The 12,476-nt window shown below is 36.6% G+C and overlaps 2 protein-coding genes across 2 annotated transcripts; both read right to left on the bottom strand.

Moving 5' to 3' along the window:
* Nucleotides 1-771: 771 nt before the first annotated feature.
* On the bottom strand, nucleotides 772-3,706 carry LOC113326415. Its single transcript, XM_026574153.1, has 2 exons — nucleotides 3,296-3,706; nucleotides 772-1,182 (listed from the first exon to the last, which is right to left on the bottom strand). The coding sequence occupies exons 1-2, from the start codon at nucleotides 3,704-3,706 to the stop codon at nucleotides 772-774; spliced, it is 822 nt and encodes a 273-aa protein (XP_026429938.1).
* Nucleotides 3,707-5,079: 1,373 nt separating this feature from the next.
* LOC113326414 (alpha-mannosidase-like) lies at nucleotides 5,080-10,572 on the bottom strand. The gene is made up of 26 exons (XM_026574152.1): nucleotides 10,366-10,572; nucleotides 10,139-10,222; nucleotides 9,960-10,048; nucleotides 9,554-9,848; nucleotides 9,375-9,461; nucleotides 9,219-9,290; nucleotides 9,010-9,123; nucleotides 8,812-8,912; nucleotides 8,616-8,709; nucleotides 8,345-8,512; nucleotides 8,148-8,231; nucleotides 7,969-8,034; nucleotides 7,823-7,879; nucleotides 7,363-7,728; nucleotides 7,210-7,278; nucleotides 7,023-7,101; nucleotides 6,873-6,943; nucleotides 6,630-6,791; nucleotides 6,488-6,553; nucleotides 6,297-6,409; nucleotides 6,108-6,195; nucleotides 5,910-6,020; nucleotides 5,711-5,806; nucleotides 5,560-5,607; nucleotides 5,378-5,446; nucleotides 5,080-5,283 (listed from the first exon to the last, which is right to left on the bottom strand). Exons 1-26 carry the CDS (start codon nucleotides 10,570-10,572, stop codon nucleotides 5,080-5,082), a joined length of 3,060 nt encoding a protein of 1,019 aa, XP_026429937.1.
* Between the last annotated feature and the right edge of the window lie 1,904 nt (nucleotides 10,573-12,476).

Here is a 12,476-nt window from a genome sequence, read left to right as displayed (position 1 = left end):
TTCATTTGTACTTATCACAGGCAGATCATTTTGGTGCAGTATGTCCAACATTTCAGTTGGAATTACCCATTCTCCTTCTAAAAGTAGATCAGATACTTTCATCTCAGGGAAATTGAGCATGTATTCATTTCTGGGAAACATATCCTTTAGTGCTCTTTCTTCCACCCATGCATCTTTCCAAACTGAAATTTGAGAACCATCTCCTACAAGCCATCTTGAATGGTCTTGAATATCTTCTGTCACCCATTTTAGACCTGGTAAGATATAAGATTTTTTATAATATTTGATCCAATCACCACCTTTTGTCATAAATTTCTCTTGGAAGTATTTTGCTCATTCATCTGAGCCATTTTGTATTTTCCAGAGGAGCTTCATAAGTAATGCTTTATTTATTATTTCTAATCTTCTCAGCCCCAAACCACCTTCTTCTATTGGAGCATACACATAGTCTCATTTCAGAGTTGTGCATTTTTTTGCTGAAGGATCACCAATCCATAAGAAAATTCTGATCATTTTTTCAACATCTTGAATAAATTTTTTGGGCCATTTGTACTGACATGTTGTATATAGGTATGCTGTAGAGCACATGTTTTATTAGAAATTAACCTTTCTTGAAAAGAGAGAAGTTTTCCTTTTCAGACAACAAGATTTTCTCCACACAACCCCATATAAGAGATGATTTGATGCATCCATGAGTTAACATAACACCTAAGTACTTATCTGGAAATGTTGATAGAAGCATGTCGCAGTCATTTTCCAGTTGAACTTTTCTTAGCTCACTAGTCCTCCAATGAAACATTTAATTTTTTCAAAATTAACTCTTTGACCAGATGACATTTTATAATCCCTGAGAAAATTAAGTAGCTTTCTAATGTTTCTCTTATCTCCATTGCAAAATAAGAAGATATCATCTTCAAATAGAATGTGAGAAGGTCGAACTCCATTTCTTAACACCATTGTCTGGATTGTTCTTTCTTGAATCATTCTTGATAATGTTCTACTCAAGATGTCATCAGCAATAACAAAAAGAAGTGGAGACAGGGGATCTCCTTGTCTCAGTCCTCTTCCCACTTTGAAATATCCAACAGGACCACCATTGGGGAGAACTGATATTCTAGCACATTGCAGCAATGTATGTATCCATTTAATACCCTTTTCTGATAAGCCAAAATTTCTCATGACCTGAAAAAGAAAGTCCCAACTTAAGGAGTCATATGCTTGAGTTATGTCCAATTTGAGTCCCAGATTTCCACCTCTCCTTTTCACATCAATTTAATTTATCAATTCAGAAGCTAAGACTATCTGTTCTTGGATGTTTCTGCCTTTCATAAATGCTACTTGCTGTGGGGATATAACTTTCTGAATCACACTACCAATTCTTGTTGTTATGATTTTTATGATCACTTTGAAGATGAAGTTCATCAAACCTATAGATATGAATTGATTAGCTCTTTTATCATTTTTAACTTTTGGTAGAAGAAGAAGAAAGTTTTCCTTGAAGCCCTGAGGAATAAAACCACATCTCCAGCAGTACTTGATTGCAGAGATTAAATCTTTCCCAATTATTTCCAAGAAAATCTGAAAAACCTTTGAAGAACATATTTGAACTGAGGATGATCGGTCTAATAAAACTCAAACTTATAGTTTGGTTTACTATTTGGTAGTTGTCTCATAGTGTTGAGAATAATGGGGGCATGGTCACTTTCAATTTTTGGTAAGTGAAGAACTGCAGCATCAGAAAATAAAACCTTTCATTCTGAGTTGCAGATTGCTTTTTATCCAGCCTCTTAAAGATAACAGAGTTTTGAGTGGTATCATTTTACCAGGTAAAATCACGCCTGGCATAACCAAGATCAATGATATCTCTTTCTCTTATCATGACCTGAACTCATTGAAGCTTATGTATGTATTTGATGAACCACCTTGTTTCTCGTATTGGTGCATTAGAGTATTTAAGTCACCAATTATGCAACAAACACCTTTAATAGATTCTAATATATTATTTATGTGTCTCCAAAATCCATTTGTTTGAGGATGTGCTGGGAGGCCATAAACAAAGAATAAATCTCATCTTGGTATCGACAGTTTAGATTCAATGACACAGTGAATTCTATTTTGATATTTGGAGACCACTGATAAATCTACCGAGTTTCCACAGTAATGCAAGACCACCACTTATACCATTTGCAGCTACATAACCAAAGTGTCTGAACTTCAAAGAACTACAATTCCTTATATTGTTTGCTTCGTTTAGTCTTGTTTCAGATAAAAACGAGATAGTAGGATTGCAGCTGCGCAAAAACGAGTTTAATGTCAAAACTGTCGTCTCGTTCCCTAGACCACGACAGTTTCAGTATTGTATTAACATTTATCATACGACTTTTGGGGGCAAGTCGCCACAACCTTTACAGAAGTGCAACAATGTTGCTTGAGTAGGGGGTCACATTCCATCGGTTCTGGTTGTCTTTTACTGCCACTACGAATAAGAACATATGGAGTATCTGATTCTTGAGAACTTCTAGCAACTTTCTTCCATTGTCTCATGTTCTTATGAGGGCTTTGTTCAAGTGCAGTAGGTTCCGGGATGGTTTTTTTTTATTGAGATTGAACATCTGATGGTTTGGAGGTGGTGGTGGTTTGATGGTGGAGAGATGAAGGGAGGATTTACAGTGGGGTGGAAGTACTAGATTCAGTGGTGGGGTGGATGAGATTAGCAGAAGTGGTTGGGATTTTTGTTTTTTTCGGAAAGTTATTTGGTTTCTTTAGTGGATGGGTGGTGGATTTTTGGTTGTAGATAGGGTCTGGATTTTTTTTGGGTGTTTTTAGACTTCTCAACTGCATGAGATTTAGCATTGAGTGATGGAAAACTCGGTGATTGATTCTCATTATTATTAGGTCCGAGAGATTTTTTAACAGTTTCCTGAATGGCATGAGAGTTTGACACTGATATGGTAATATTGGGATTTTTTGGCTGCATGACTTTTTCCGTGGAGTGATTAAAGGAGAAAATATTGGTGGGATTTTGACTAGGTTGTGGTATAGGGCTTACTCTTCTGGTTTCATCATCACCATTGTTAGGGTTTGTAGTTTCTTGCTGCTTCCTTGTTGATGGACTATTCTGATTGAACCTAGGTTTGAAGCATTGACCTCTTCTGTAAGTATGGCTACTTTGTATCCTGCATCTTCTCCATAGAAGTTTCTTGTGAGAAGAACCCAATTTTCTCACATTCTCGAGGAAAGATCTGGACACTGTTTCATGATGTGACCAAATTTTCCAAAAAAAAAAGAAGCATACTCTAGATAGTCTTTCATGCCTTAACATGGCCTTGCACTTTTTCTTGGATAGTAGAGTGAAATTTAGTTCTTGTCTTACAGGCTCTGTGACATCCATTCTGACTCTTACTCTGGCAACACTCCCCCACAGTGCATGTTCTGATGAGGTTATTGGATATGTAGTTCCTATCTTGCCTGCAATGAAATCGACCATTTTGATTGTTTGAGCACTCATTGGTAGTCCATGAATGTGAATCGTAAAATCTGCAAACTTAAACTCATACTCTTCTAGAAGTTTGTCAGGATCGCATGTTTCCATGAAGAAAAGATCTTCATTTAGTGTCCATGGAGATCTAGTGAGAACTGTGTTGTAATCGCATCCTAGTGCAAAGTGAACTAAATATATGAATTTTCGAAAACTTAATATCTCCATGTTGCCTGATGGTCTCCAGGATCTAAGTAGCATGTTGTAGAGGATATTTATCCCATATTATCTTCTTGTGATTGTGGTTATAACTAGAGTATATTTATGTGTTGGTGGCTCCACTAGATCATATGGAACCTCAAACTCTTCTTCTTTATTATGTAACAAAGCAGCCATTGTGTTTGCCATATCTTCATGCTCAGAGTTTGGAGATTGGGTTGAAAATGACCCTATGCAACGCAGAAACTCCAAAAAGATAAAACTGTGTTGAAATCCAAACGAACAAAAAAGAAAAACCTTAAAAAAAAAACACACCAAGTTGTCAAGAAAGGAGAGAAACAAAAGATCTGATTAACCTGAAAACAAAAACACAACATGAAGGAAAGAATATGTTAGGGAGAAGAGGAAAATCGTTCTTAGACCAAAATAAAATCATTCTAAAGAAGAGAGAGAAAATTGAACGAAAAAGTTTAAAACGTTTGTTTTAGGAAATATTTCTGAAACTATCCCTTTAGTTTATTATTGTTAGTATAAGAAATATATATAATTTGATAGACATGTTTATATTCGTTACGCGGATGTTTTTAAATGCTTTTCAATGGTATAACTTTTACGAAATCCGTGGTATAGTTTGAGAGATAAATCATTTCTAAACTTTAATATTTATTATCCATAAGGATAAAATTGTAAAAAAAAATTCAACTCTTCTCCTTGCCATAAAAATTGTGCAAACTTGTACTAGTAACGTGCCGAAGTCAAATATGGAGATATTCGTATGATCATATCTCACATACCTGACATTTTCAAAGTCTAACAAAGAAGTCTTTTTTTCTTTTTGTGTGTGTGTTAGTAAAATTTTAAAAACAGGCTAAAGCCTCAGGAAAGTTTCATCCCAATCAACAATAAAAGTAAAGTGTTTTGCTTCTTTGGCAAAAAGTGTATGCCACTGCATTTCCGGTTCCGAGAACAAAAGAAAAACCTAGAAAATTAAGACAATTTGAAGTCTTGCAATTAGCTTCTTCCAAAATCGCCTTGTTGGCCCAAGAGATGTCTACTGCGACGCCATTTAGGTATTTGAATAAAGAAATCAAGACCTCTTAATTTTCTTGTTTTCAACGTGCACTTGTGCTGTTGTGCAGACTTGTCAGATTATGGAATTCAAAGCAAATTTTGGGATACACTGCAGATCCTGAACAACGAGGTTGATTTTGAGTTATCTCGTAATTCCGGCTAGCTATTATTGCATACAAGTAATATACTGCTATTAGATTTTGAATGCCTTTGCCATATTTTGTCTTATTGTCGGACTTTTGTGTCAAAAATACAAGATAGAAAAGTTCTGTAAATTTCATTAAAGAATGATTCATATAATACACAACTGTCTAAAATTTAATCAAGAATGTACGAATTTCCATCGGACCTAACTCAACAACTAAGGTGGATTTATCAACAGGAGCACCTCTCGTCGCGACAGCTTCTGGTTGGCCATTATCGCTCCCATCACTGTCTAATGTCCATTTCATCTTCATTTTCATTTCTGACTTCTTTTGGTTTGTCGATAAGCTTGTTTCGTTCAATTCCTTAATCTGAATTAGGCACAAAATTCCAATGCCGTTAGAACAAAAGTGAACAGAGAATCATAAAAATGCATACAACTGATCATGGTGTACGTATACGAACCATTCTATTGCCGAATAATTTCTTCAGCTCTACTTTGGCCATGGTTGAATACTCAGTATCTTCGTGGATCTGTACATATCAAATGCATGATAAGAAACAAGCATATAGAAGGAGATTAATCTCTCTATCCCCAACTTTAATAAAACAGCGGGCAAGAAACAGGAGGCGCGGCATTCTTTTACCTCGTAAAGATGTGCGAGTCTGACTAAAACCGCACCATCATCAAGTTCCTGCAAACGGCATCACTGGTTTAGTTTTCATTGGAGAAAAGAGACACTATTCGAAATACACATGCTAATTTACAGTTGGGAGAATAAAGAGCATATTTCTCACCTGAAGAGTTATCAATGCAACATTAGGAGGTAAAACGTAACTCGGATCCATAGTAGTTGCTTTCGTGACGTGAGAAGCGTTCCAATTTTCAATACTCTGGCAATACCACCGTGCATCTTTTTTAGCTATCGAAAAATGAAGATCCAAAAAAGCAAAACAGAAATCGTTATACGCAGTTTAAGTTCGTTGTTAGCAATACCTCATGTGTGAAAGCCAAAAGAAGCGGGGAATAAACTTCTTGACCAGTTGTCCGTCGCCATCTTTGTCCTGTCCCCAACTTGTTGATGTTGATGTAATAGTTACCGCGTATCTGGAAAACAATGCGTTGCTAATTAGGCATGGGCTGGAATTAGCACACTGTAGTCAGTAACTTACGGTTCACTCACTATCAACATACCGTGAGTGGTTCACAATTTGTTTCGTTGAAACATACAACTTCATCAAGAGGTTCACCCACGCCTTTGCCATCATCGTATTGTAACCGCCTTTTATAGAAAACATACAATTGATCAAAGACCACAGATATCTATTAAATAACCATGAAAAAGGTCTAGTAATATTTCATAACAAGAGGTTATGTCAAAACCTATGAAGCATTAGTTCTAATTCTCCGTCATGAATACTAGCACCGCCAGTGGCCCGATCAACCAAGACTGAAAACTCTGTCTTGTTATCCGCAATATACATTCCAAGGTTAAGCTGTGAATAGCAGAAGATTAATACATATTACAGAACTTGTGAGAGCATGCATGCAGTACTGGCAAAGCAAAAACTTACTGGATAATAATTTCCTGCCACGGGTTCATAAACTGAGAGTGACCAGTCTTTTCTGTAATCTCGCACCTACCCAGAACCATGAGTACATATTTAAACTCTAATAGTATATGAGAAGTAAAGATTTATAGACTTAGAGATATACCCGTTGTAGAAAATCTCTTCCGTTAGAATCTGTATAAAACATCTTTTTTGTAGCCATACTGGTTGTTATTCGAGTAATGACTTCCATGCCATCATATGCTTGTATCGGACCAACAGTGAACTCAACTTCAGCGTGGTCTTTGTCTTTGTAAAGTCTTGTCACCTGAGAAATGAAGTGAAACTGTCAGAGAGTTCTGCCAAATTTAAGATAGTCAAACCAGGACTAGACAATATGGCGACTAACCTGATATACCCAGGAGCTGAATTGTTGATGAACTTCGTGCACAAGGGGTCCTCGCACAATCTTCATAGGTACTACCTGTACGCAAACCCGAATAAAGCTAGTTACATTTTATCGATGGTGCACAAATTGAATTTGTAACTAACTGCGCACCGCTTTGTAAATGACTTACAGGTTTAGAAACAGGAAATGGAGAGGAATTGTTAGGGCGGAATACATACGTACCAGAAGCCTACAAGAAATGCAAACAGGTTACAACCAACAACGTAGTACGTCAAAAAAAAAAAGGTGATCAACTCATGAATGTAAACAAGAACGCTGATATGACTACTCTACTTACTTGTGAATCCCTCTCGTCACCAGAACTTGAAGCATACCAGAGGTAGTTTTGTTGCATCGGTACATTAACCTAAAGGAATCACAACAAAACTCGCTTCAAAAACAAATGTAGCAGTTGAAATGATTTTGATGTCAAGTTTTAGATGTAACTTACCCCTGTTTTAGAATTTAGCATACTCTTCAGTTGTCCAGTTTTTAATGAGAATGACATCTTTAAGTTCCCTGGTCCAACTTCGACCGTCTCATTCTGTGTATTAGACTTATTTAAATCCATTCGTCTCCGATGCCCACTTTGTACTTCATCTTTGTTACTAATGAAGTAAGTATTCCATCCTAGAGGAGGCACTGAAGCTAGAAATAAAAGCCAGTACTTTGGAGTTTCTTGCTTATTGACAGATATTCCAAGATACAATTCCGTATAATTTCTTCTTAAGTTCTTTGTGACCTTGTCCATTTCTACATACTGTGACTCAATCGTGTTTCCCTTGGAATCTTTTACCAAAAGATTTGGATTGTTTACCTAATATAAGATGACACCAATTTCACAGAATGAGAATGAATGTAACAAAGAAAGTCATGTGTACAGTACACATATATGTATGATATATACTCACAGGAATCCTGACGATGTTTGCGCGACTCCAACCAAGAGAATTGTAAGCTACTACAACCTGATTAAACAAGGATTCAAACGAAATTCATGAATAAAATCCGTCGTCATCGAGTTGTTTTTGAAAATACGAAAGAATCTTTTACATACCAGGCTCTTCCCTTTCTGGATTTGTTCTTCAGTTGGTGGACAATAGCTTATATTTAGCAATGGGCACTGTTATTTGTTTAGCGGACGGAAAGAAAAAAACACCGAATAAAGATTATGAAACTTTTTAATTAAGTTCATGGAGGATTTTAACAAAATGCAAAGATCATTGTTCTTCTTACTTGGGAAAATTTTACATCAGGAATTGCACTTTGTTGACTCGATTTTATTAGGCGTGACAGAGCTACGTTTGTAACAACTTGTGCCTGCACATCAAATCAATCACAACTAAAAAAACATGCATAGTAACAAAGCAGTGACAGCGATGGTAAATGGCATAAGAAGAGTTGAAGTTTAGGCCATTAGTTACAGAACCTACCTCAGAAGCACCAATAAAAAGTCGCTTCGTATAATCATCGTTCACGTGTTGTTTCGCAGTTCCGGTGATAGCATCATGGTGCTGAGCAATTCCTAAAGCATCACCTAAACTGAATGAATTTGGACCATCTGACTTCCTTCCAGCTAGAAACTCCAGCTGTCTTGCTGCCTATATAATCAAATCTTATTATTACTTGTAAGCTCTGAATAACATATTACATATCTTATTGTACTTGAACAACACACAAATTAAGATTCAAGACACAAATTACCAGATAATATCCACTCAAATCTCGAACGTATCGCTTGAATGATGGGCGACTGGTAAAATAACCTGTCCAATATGAATGTGCCCTTTCCGCATACCTGTGGCGTCGTGAATGAAAATATGAATGCAAGAAAATTTGATTAAGGAAAAAACTGAAACTAGACTCAAGAGGAAAACAAGGTAAGAATAGCAATGCTCACGGGAAGAAGTCATCGGTTTTCAATGGCCATGTTTCATTTTCTGCGTTCTTTGCGTCAGTATAAATCGATGCAGTCGAATACAATGCATTAATTCTACCATCCTGTATAAGTAGTAGTTAATTCAAGTCCCAATAGCATAAGCACAGAGAAGATTCAGAGTTCCTTTACTCCGGAATGGATAAAAGGAGGTGTATGGACCTTGTTAACGTAATGAATCAATTTGTCCATTTGCTTAAACCAAGTTTCGGCATACTGGTACACGAAATCATCACCCATTGCCCACATTATATGGTTTGTTCTTGTAATGTTTGCCTGTTCATATCAAAAGTATCAACAGACGATATATATGATCTCAAATCTAATAGCACATAACGTAAGTAAGTTCGGTTAGGTGTAGTAGTGTTTACTTGACTGATTGCAGCCGTAATGAGATCGTTCACTCGATTTTCGATATTCATATCAAACAGAAGAGGATTGTCCTGCAACATATGGAAGGTAAAACAGTTCAATACACACACACTGACAACAAATGATCCACCAAGGATAGTTTTTAAAGTTTCTACCTGTAGAGGTAAATAGTTCTCATCTTTCACTTCGAAATGGAAACCGGGAGGAGGAGCATAATTGACGGGAAAAATGTTGGTGAAAATCTGCATTAGAGAGTCACAGGACCGAAAAATGTTAACATAGATGCAAGAACAATGCAGGAAGAACTCTAGTAGCAATGTGGTGTGTCACTAACCTGAGCAGTGGAACCAAAAGTCTTAGAACCACGCCATATAACTTCAAGCGATTTATCGTTATAGCGTTTTTCTCGGTCTTCATAATCCATCCTCCAAAAGTGCAGTGAATCGAAACCAAGCTCAGAGCCAAGAAGGTAAGCTTGAACAGAAGAGTGGCCAAAAGGATCAATTTGCCAACCGGAGCGCGGAATAGCATTGAATTGTTGCTTGATCATTCTATGTCCTAGCGTCGTTTGATCTATCATATCTATGTAATGTGTTGTTGCTTCATCATGCATACACCATCCACCATTTCTGAATCACAATCCAAACATACCACCGTACCCCGCCCGTGTCAGATTCAGACGCTTAATCGGAAATAAATATAAAGACAGGTACATATATAAAGATTGTTATATTGCTTACACAAATTCAAGTTGGCCAGTTTCTACAAGTTTCTTGACTGCCATTTGTATATGCTCATTTTGCTCCCCCCACCATCTTTGAAAAAAAGCCTAGATTCAAATAATTCGCCACGGAGTCAAATAGAGGAGTTCTCTTGGAAAAATTATGTAAATGTTGTACTAAATCAAACTGTTCTATACCTGTTCAGCGAATACGAATTTTCTATCAGGATTCCTTAGCAAAGATTCAACGACCGAGTCCAGCACGTTCTCAATACAAGCATCCTACAAAGAACAATTGTGAAACGACAAGCAAAACCCCGTTAACAACTTCGCCAATCCAAAAATGTCGAAATCACTCCATTTTTCCCTCTGAAAAATCAATTCAAAATAAGAAATAAAAATTTAATCCTCATTTAAAAAAATACCTGAATAGTGTTATTTAATCCGACATAATACTGATCAATAGTCTTCAACCATCCAACATCATCATGCGAATGCGGAACCAAATGAACGTTTAATTTACCCTCAACAACACTAGCTCCGGTGTTATAATTTACAAAACCGGCAACACAAGTACTCCAAAGAGCAAGAAGAACTGCCACAACACCGGTGATAAACCCTGCTGAAACCATCTCCCTTGCAGTTCACAGTTTTTAAATCCAAGTTTTCCTCCTCCTCAAAGAATCTTGTTTGCTATACAGATGAGATTTGGATTACTTATATAGTTCAAAGAACCTAACAAAAATAGAATTATGAACCTTAAATGGAATATAATTTGAGAAGTAAATGAAGAATCTAATATACAAGGCAGATTTTTTTACTGACAGAATATGTTTCCTAAAATATTACTACTAGCAATTAATGCACACTTAAGGCACCCCATGGAGAAATGGGAGGCCGGAAGGAAAGGGTATTGTTCTGATGGGGGGCTATAGCTGCATGAGCCATATTTACACTAAGTTAAGAACAAGTGGCATCAAATGAAAAAAAATAAACCGTTCATTTGGTTCCAACTTCCAAACAGTATTTTCTTTCTTTTTCAAGAATTAAAACAAGATACAGCAGTGCATTATCATGAACCTTAGAAGTTTCGTCTCCTCCAAAAACATGATGATCAGAATTTGCTCCAAAACATTAGCGACGCCTGAGAGATTCGAACTCTCGCGGGGTAACCTGATGTACTTAGCAGGCACACGACTTAACCACTCGGCCAAAGCATCTTCAGTTGATACAGAATGCTAACTAAAATTATTCAAAGGCAATGAACTAATTATTTTCTTTGCGTTTTCAATAGAAACCATTTCTTTTCAAGCTTTGCCAAATTTCATAATGTAGGTTTTGCCAATATCACGATTTCTTCGAAGAACAAAATGTAAATAGATCGGATCGAATATATATGTTTTTCACAATAAAGAGTCAAACATACACCGTTGCCACAGATGGGGAGGGCTGCCGAAAATAAAATGAAACATCGTCAATTGCATAATACGTTATGAAAATGCGGGGGTCTAACAACCACACCCAACAATTCGTTTGGCAATCTGAGAGGACTTACTCCAATACACTTTCTAGAGAATCAACTAGACAGTCAGACTCAATCTAGAGTAAAGTATATCAAAGAGTACACTATCTCAATCTCTCAATATAATTCTTACTCAAGCAAATAGAAATATGCGAATTTTATTTAAATACAAGAGAGATAACTTGGATGGTACCAAAGACCAATATCCAAGTGTCAACCAATGTATATCAACAACCAAAGGTTGGATATTCCAATTGATTGATCTAACGCACAACCTGTTATATTTCAATTATGGAAATAACACAAACACCAGAATTTTGTTAACGAGAACACCGCAAATGCATAAAAACCCTGGGACCTAGTCCAGATTGAACACCACACTGTATTAAGCCGCTACAGACACTAGCCTACTACTAATTAACTTCGGACTGGACTGTAGTTGAACCCTAATCAATATCACTCTGATTCAAGGTACAGTTGCGCTCCTTACGTCTCTGATCCCAACATGATACTACACACTTGATTCCCTTAGCTGATCTCACCCACAACCAAGAGTTGCTACGACCCAAAGTCAAAGACTTGATAAACATATCCGTCTCACACAGAAAAGTCTATAGGATTGAATAAATTCGTCTCCCATAGAAGTACCCAAGAGTTTTTGTTCCGTCTTTTGATAAATCAAGGTGAACATGAACCAATTGATGAACGGGTCTTATATTCCCGAAGAACAACCTAATATTATCAATGACGTGACAAAAATCTTAATCGACTAGCGAAACAAGATATTGTGGAATCACAAACGATGAGACGAAGATGTTTGTGATTACTTTTTTATCTTGCCTATCGGAGATATAAATCTCAAGTCAATTATTCAATTGTGCTCTTATGATAGATACAACAAGATAAGATCACAAAACTACAAGAAGAGTAGTATCGGTCTGTCTTTACAATCCTAATGAAGTCTTTTAGTCGTTAACCTACAGGGTCTCGAGAAGAAACCTAAGGTTAAAGGAG

The sequence above is a fragment of the Papaver somniferum genome, unplaced genomic scaffold, assembly GCF_003573695.1.
Source record: "Papaver somniferum cultivar HN1 unplaced genomic scaffold, ASM357369v1 unplaced-scaffold_10, whole genome shotgun sequence".
In the NCBI taxonomy this organism is placed as follows: Eukaryota; Viridiplantae; Streptophyta; class Magnoliopsida; order Ranunculales; family Papaveraceae; genus Papaver; species Papaver somniferum.
The sequence above is the reverse complement of the archived record's forward strand: the minus strand, read 5'-3'. Positions and strand labels throughout refer to the sequence as shown.

Coding starts and splice junctions, on each gene's coding strand:
- LOC113326414 (XM_026574152.1), bottom strand. CDS start 10,572: ATGGTTTCAGCAGGGTTTATCACCGGTGTTGTGGCAGTTCTTCTTGCT. Junction 7,729..7,822: donor CAAACATCGTCAGGATTCCT/GTGAGTATATAT, acceptor ATCTTATATTAG/GTAAACAATCCAAATCTTTT. Junction 5,608..5,710: donor TTGCATTGATAACTCTTCAG/GTGAGAAATATG, acceptor TGCCGTTTGCAG/GAACTTGATGATGGTGCGGT.
- LOC113326415 (XM_026574153.1), bottom strand. CDS start 3,706: ATGGAGATATTAAGTTTTCGAAAATTCATATATTTAGTTCACTTTGCA. Junction 1,183..3,295: donor GGCATGAAAGACTATCTAGA/GTATGCTTCTTT, acceptor TTTCTTTTTCAG/GTCATGAGAAATTTTGGCTT.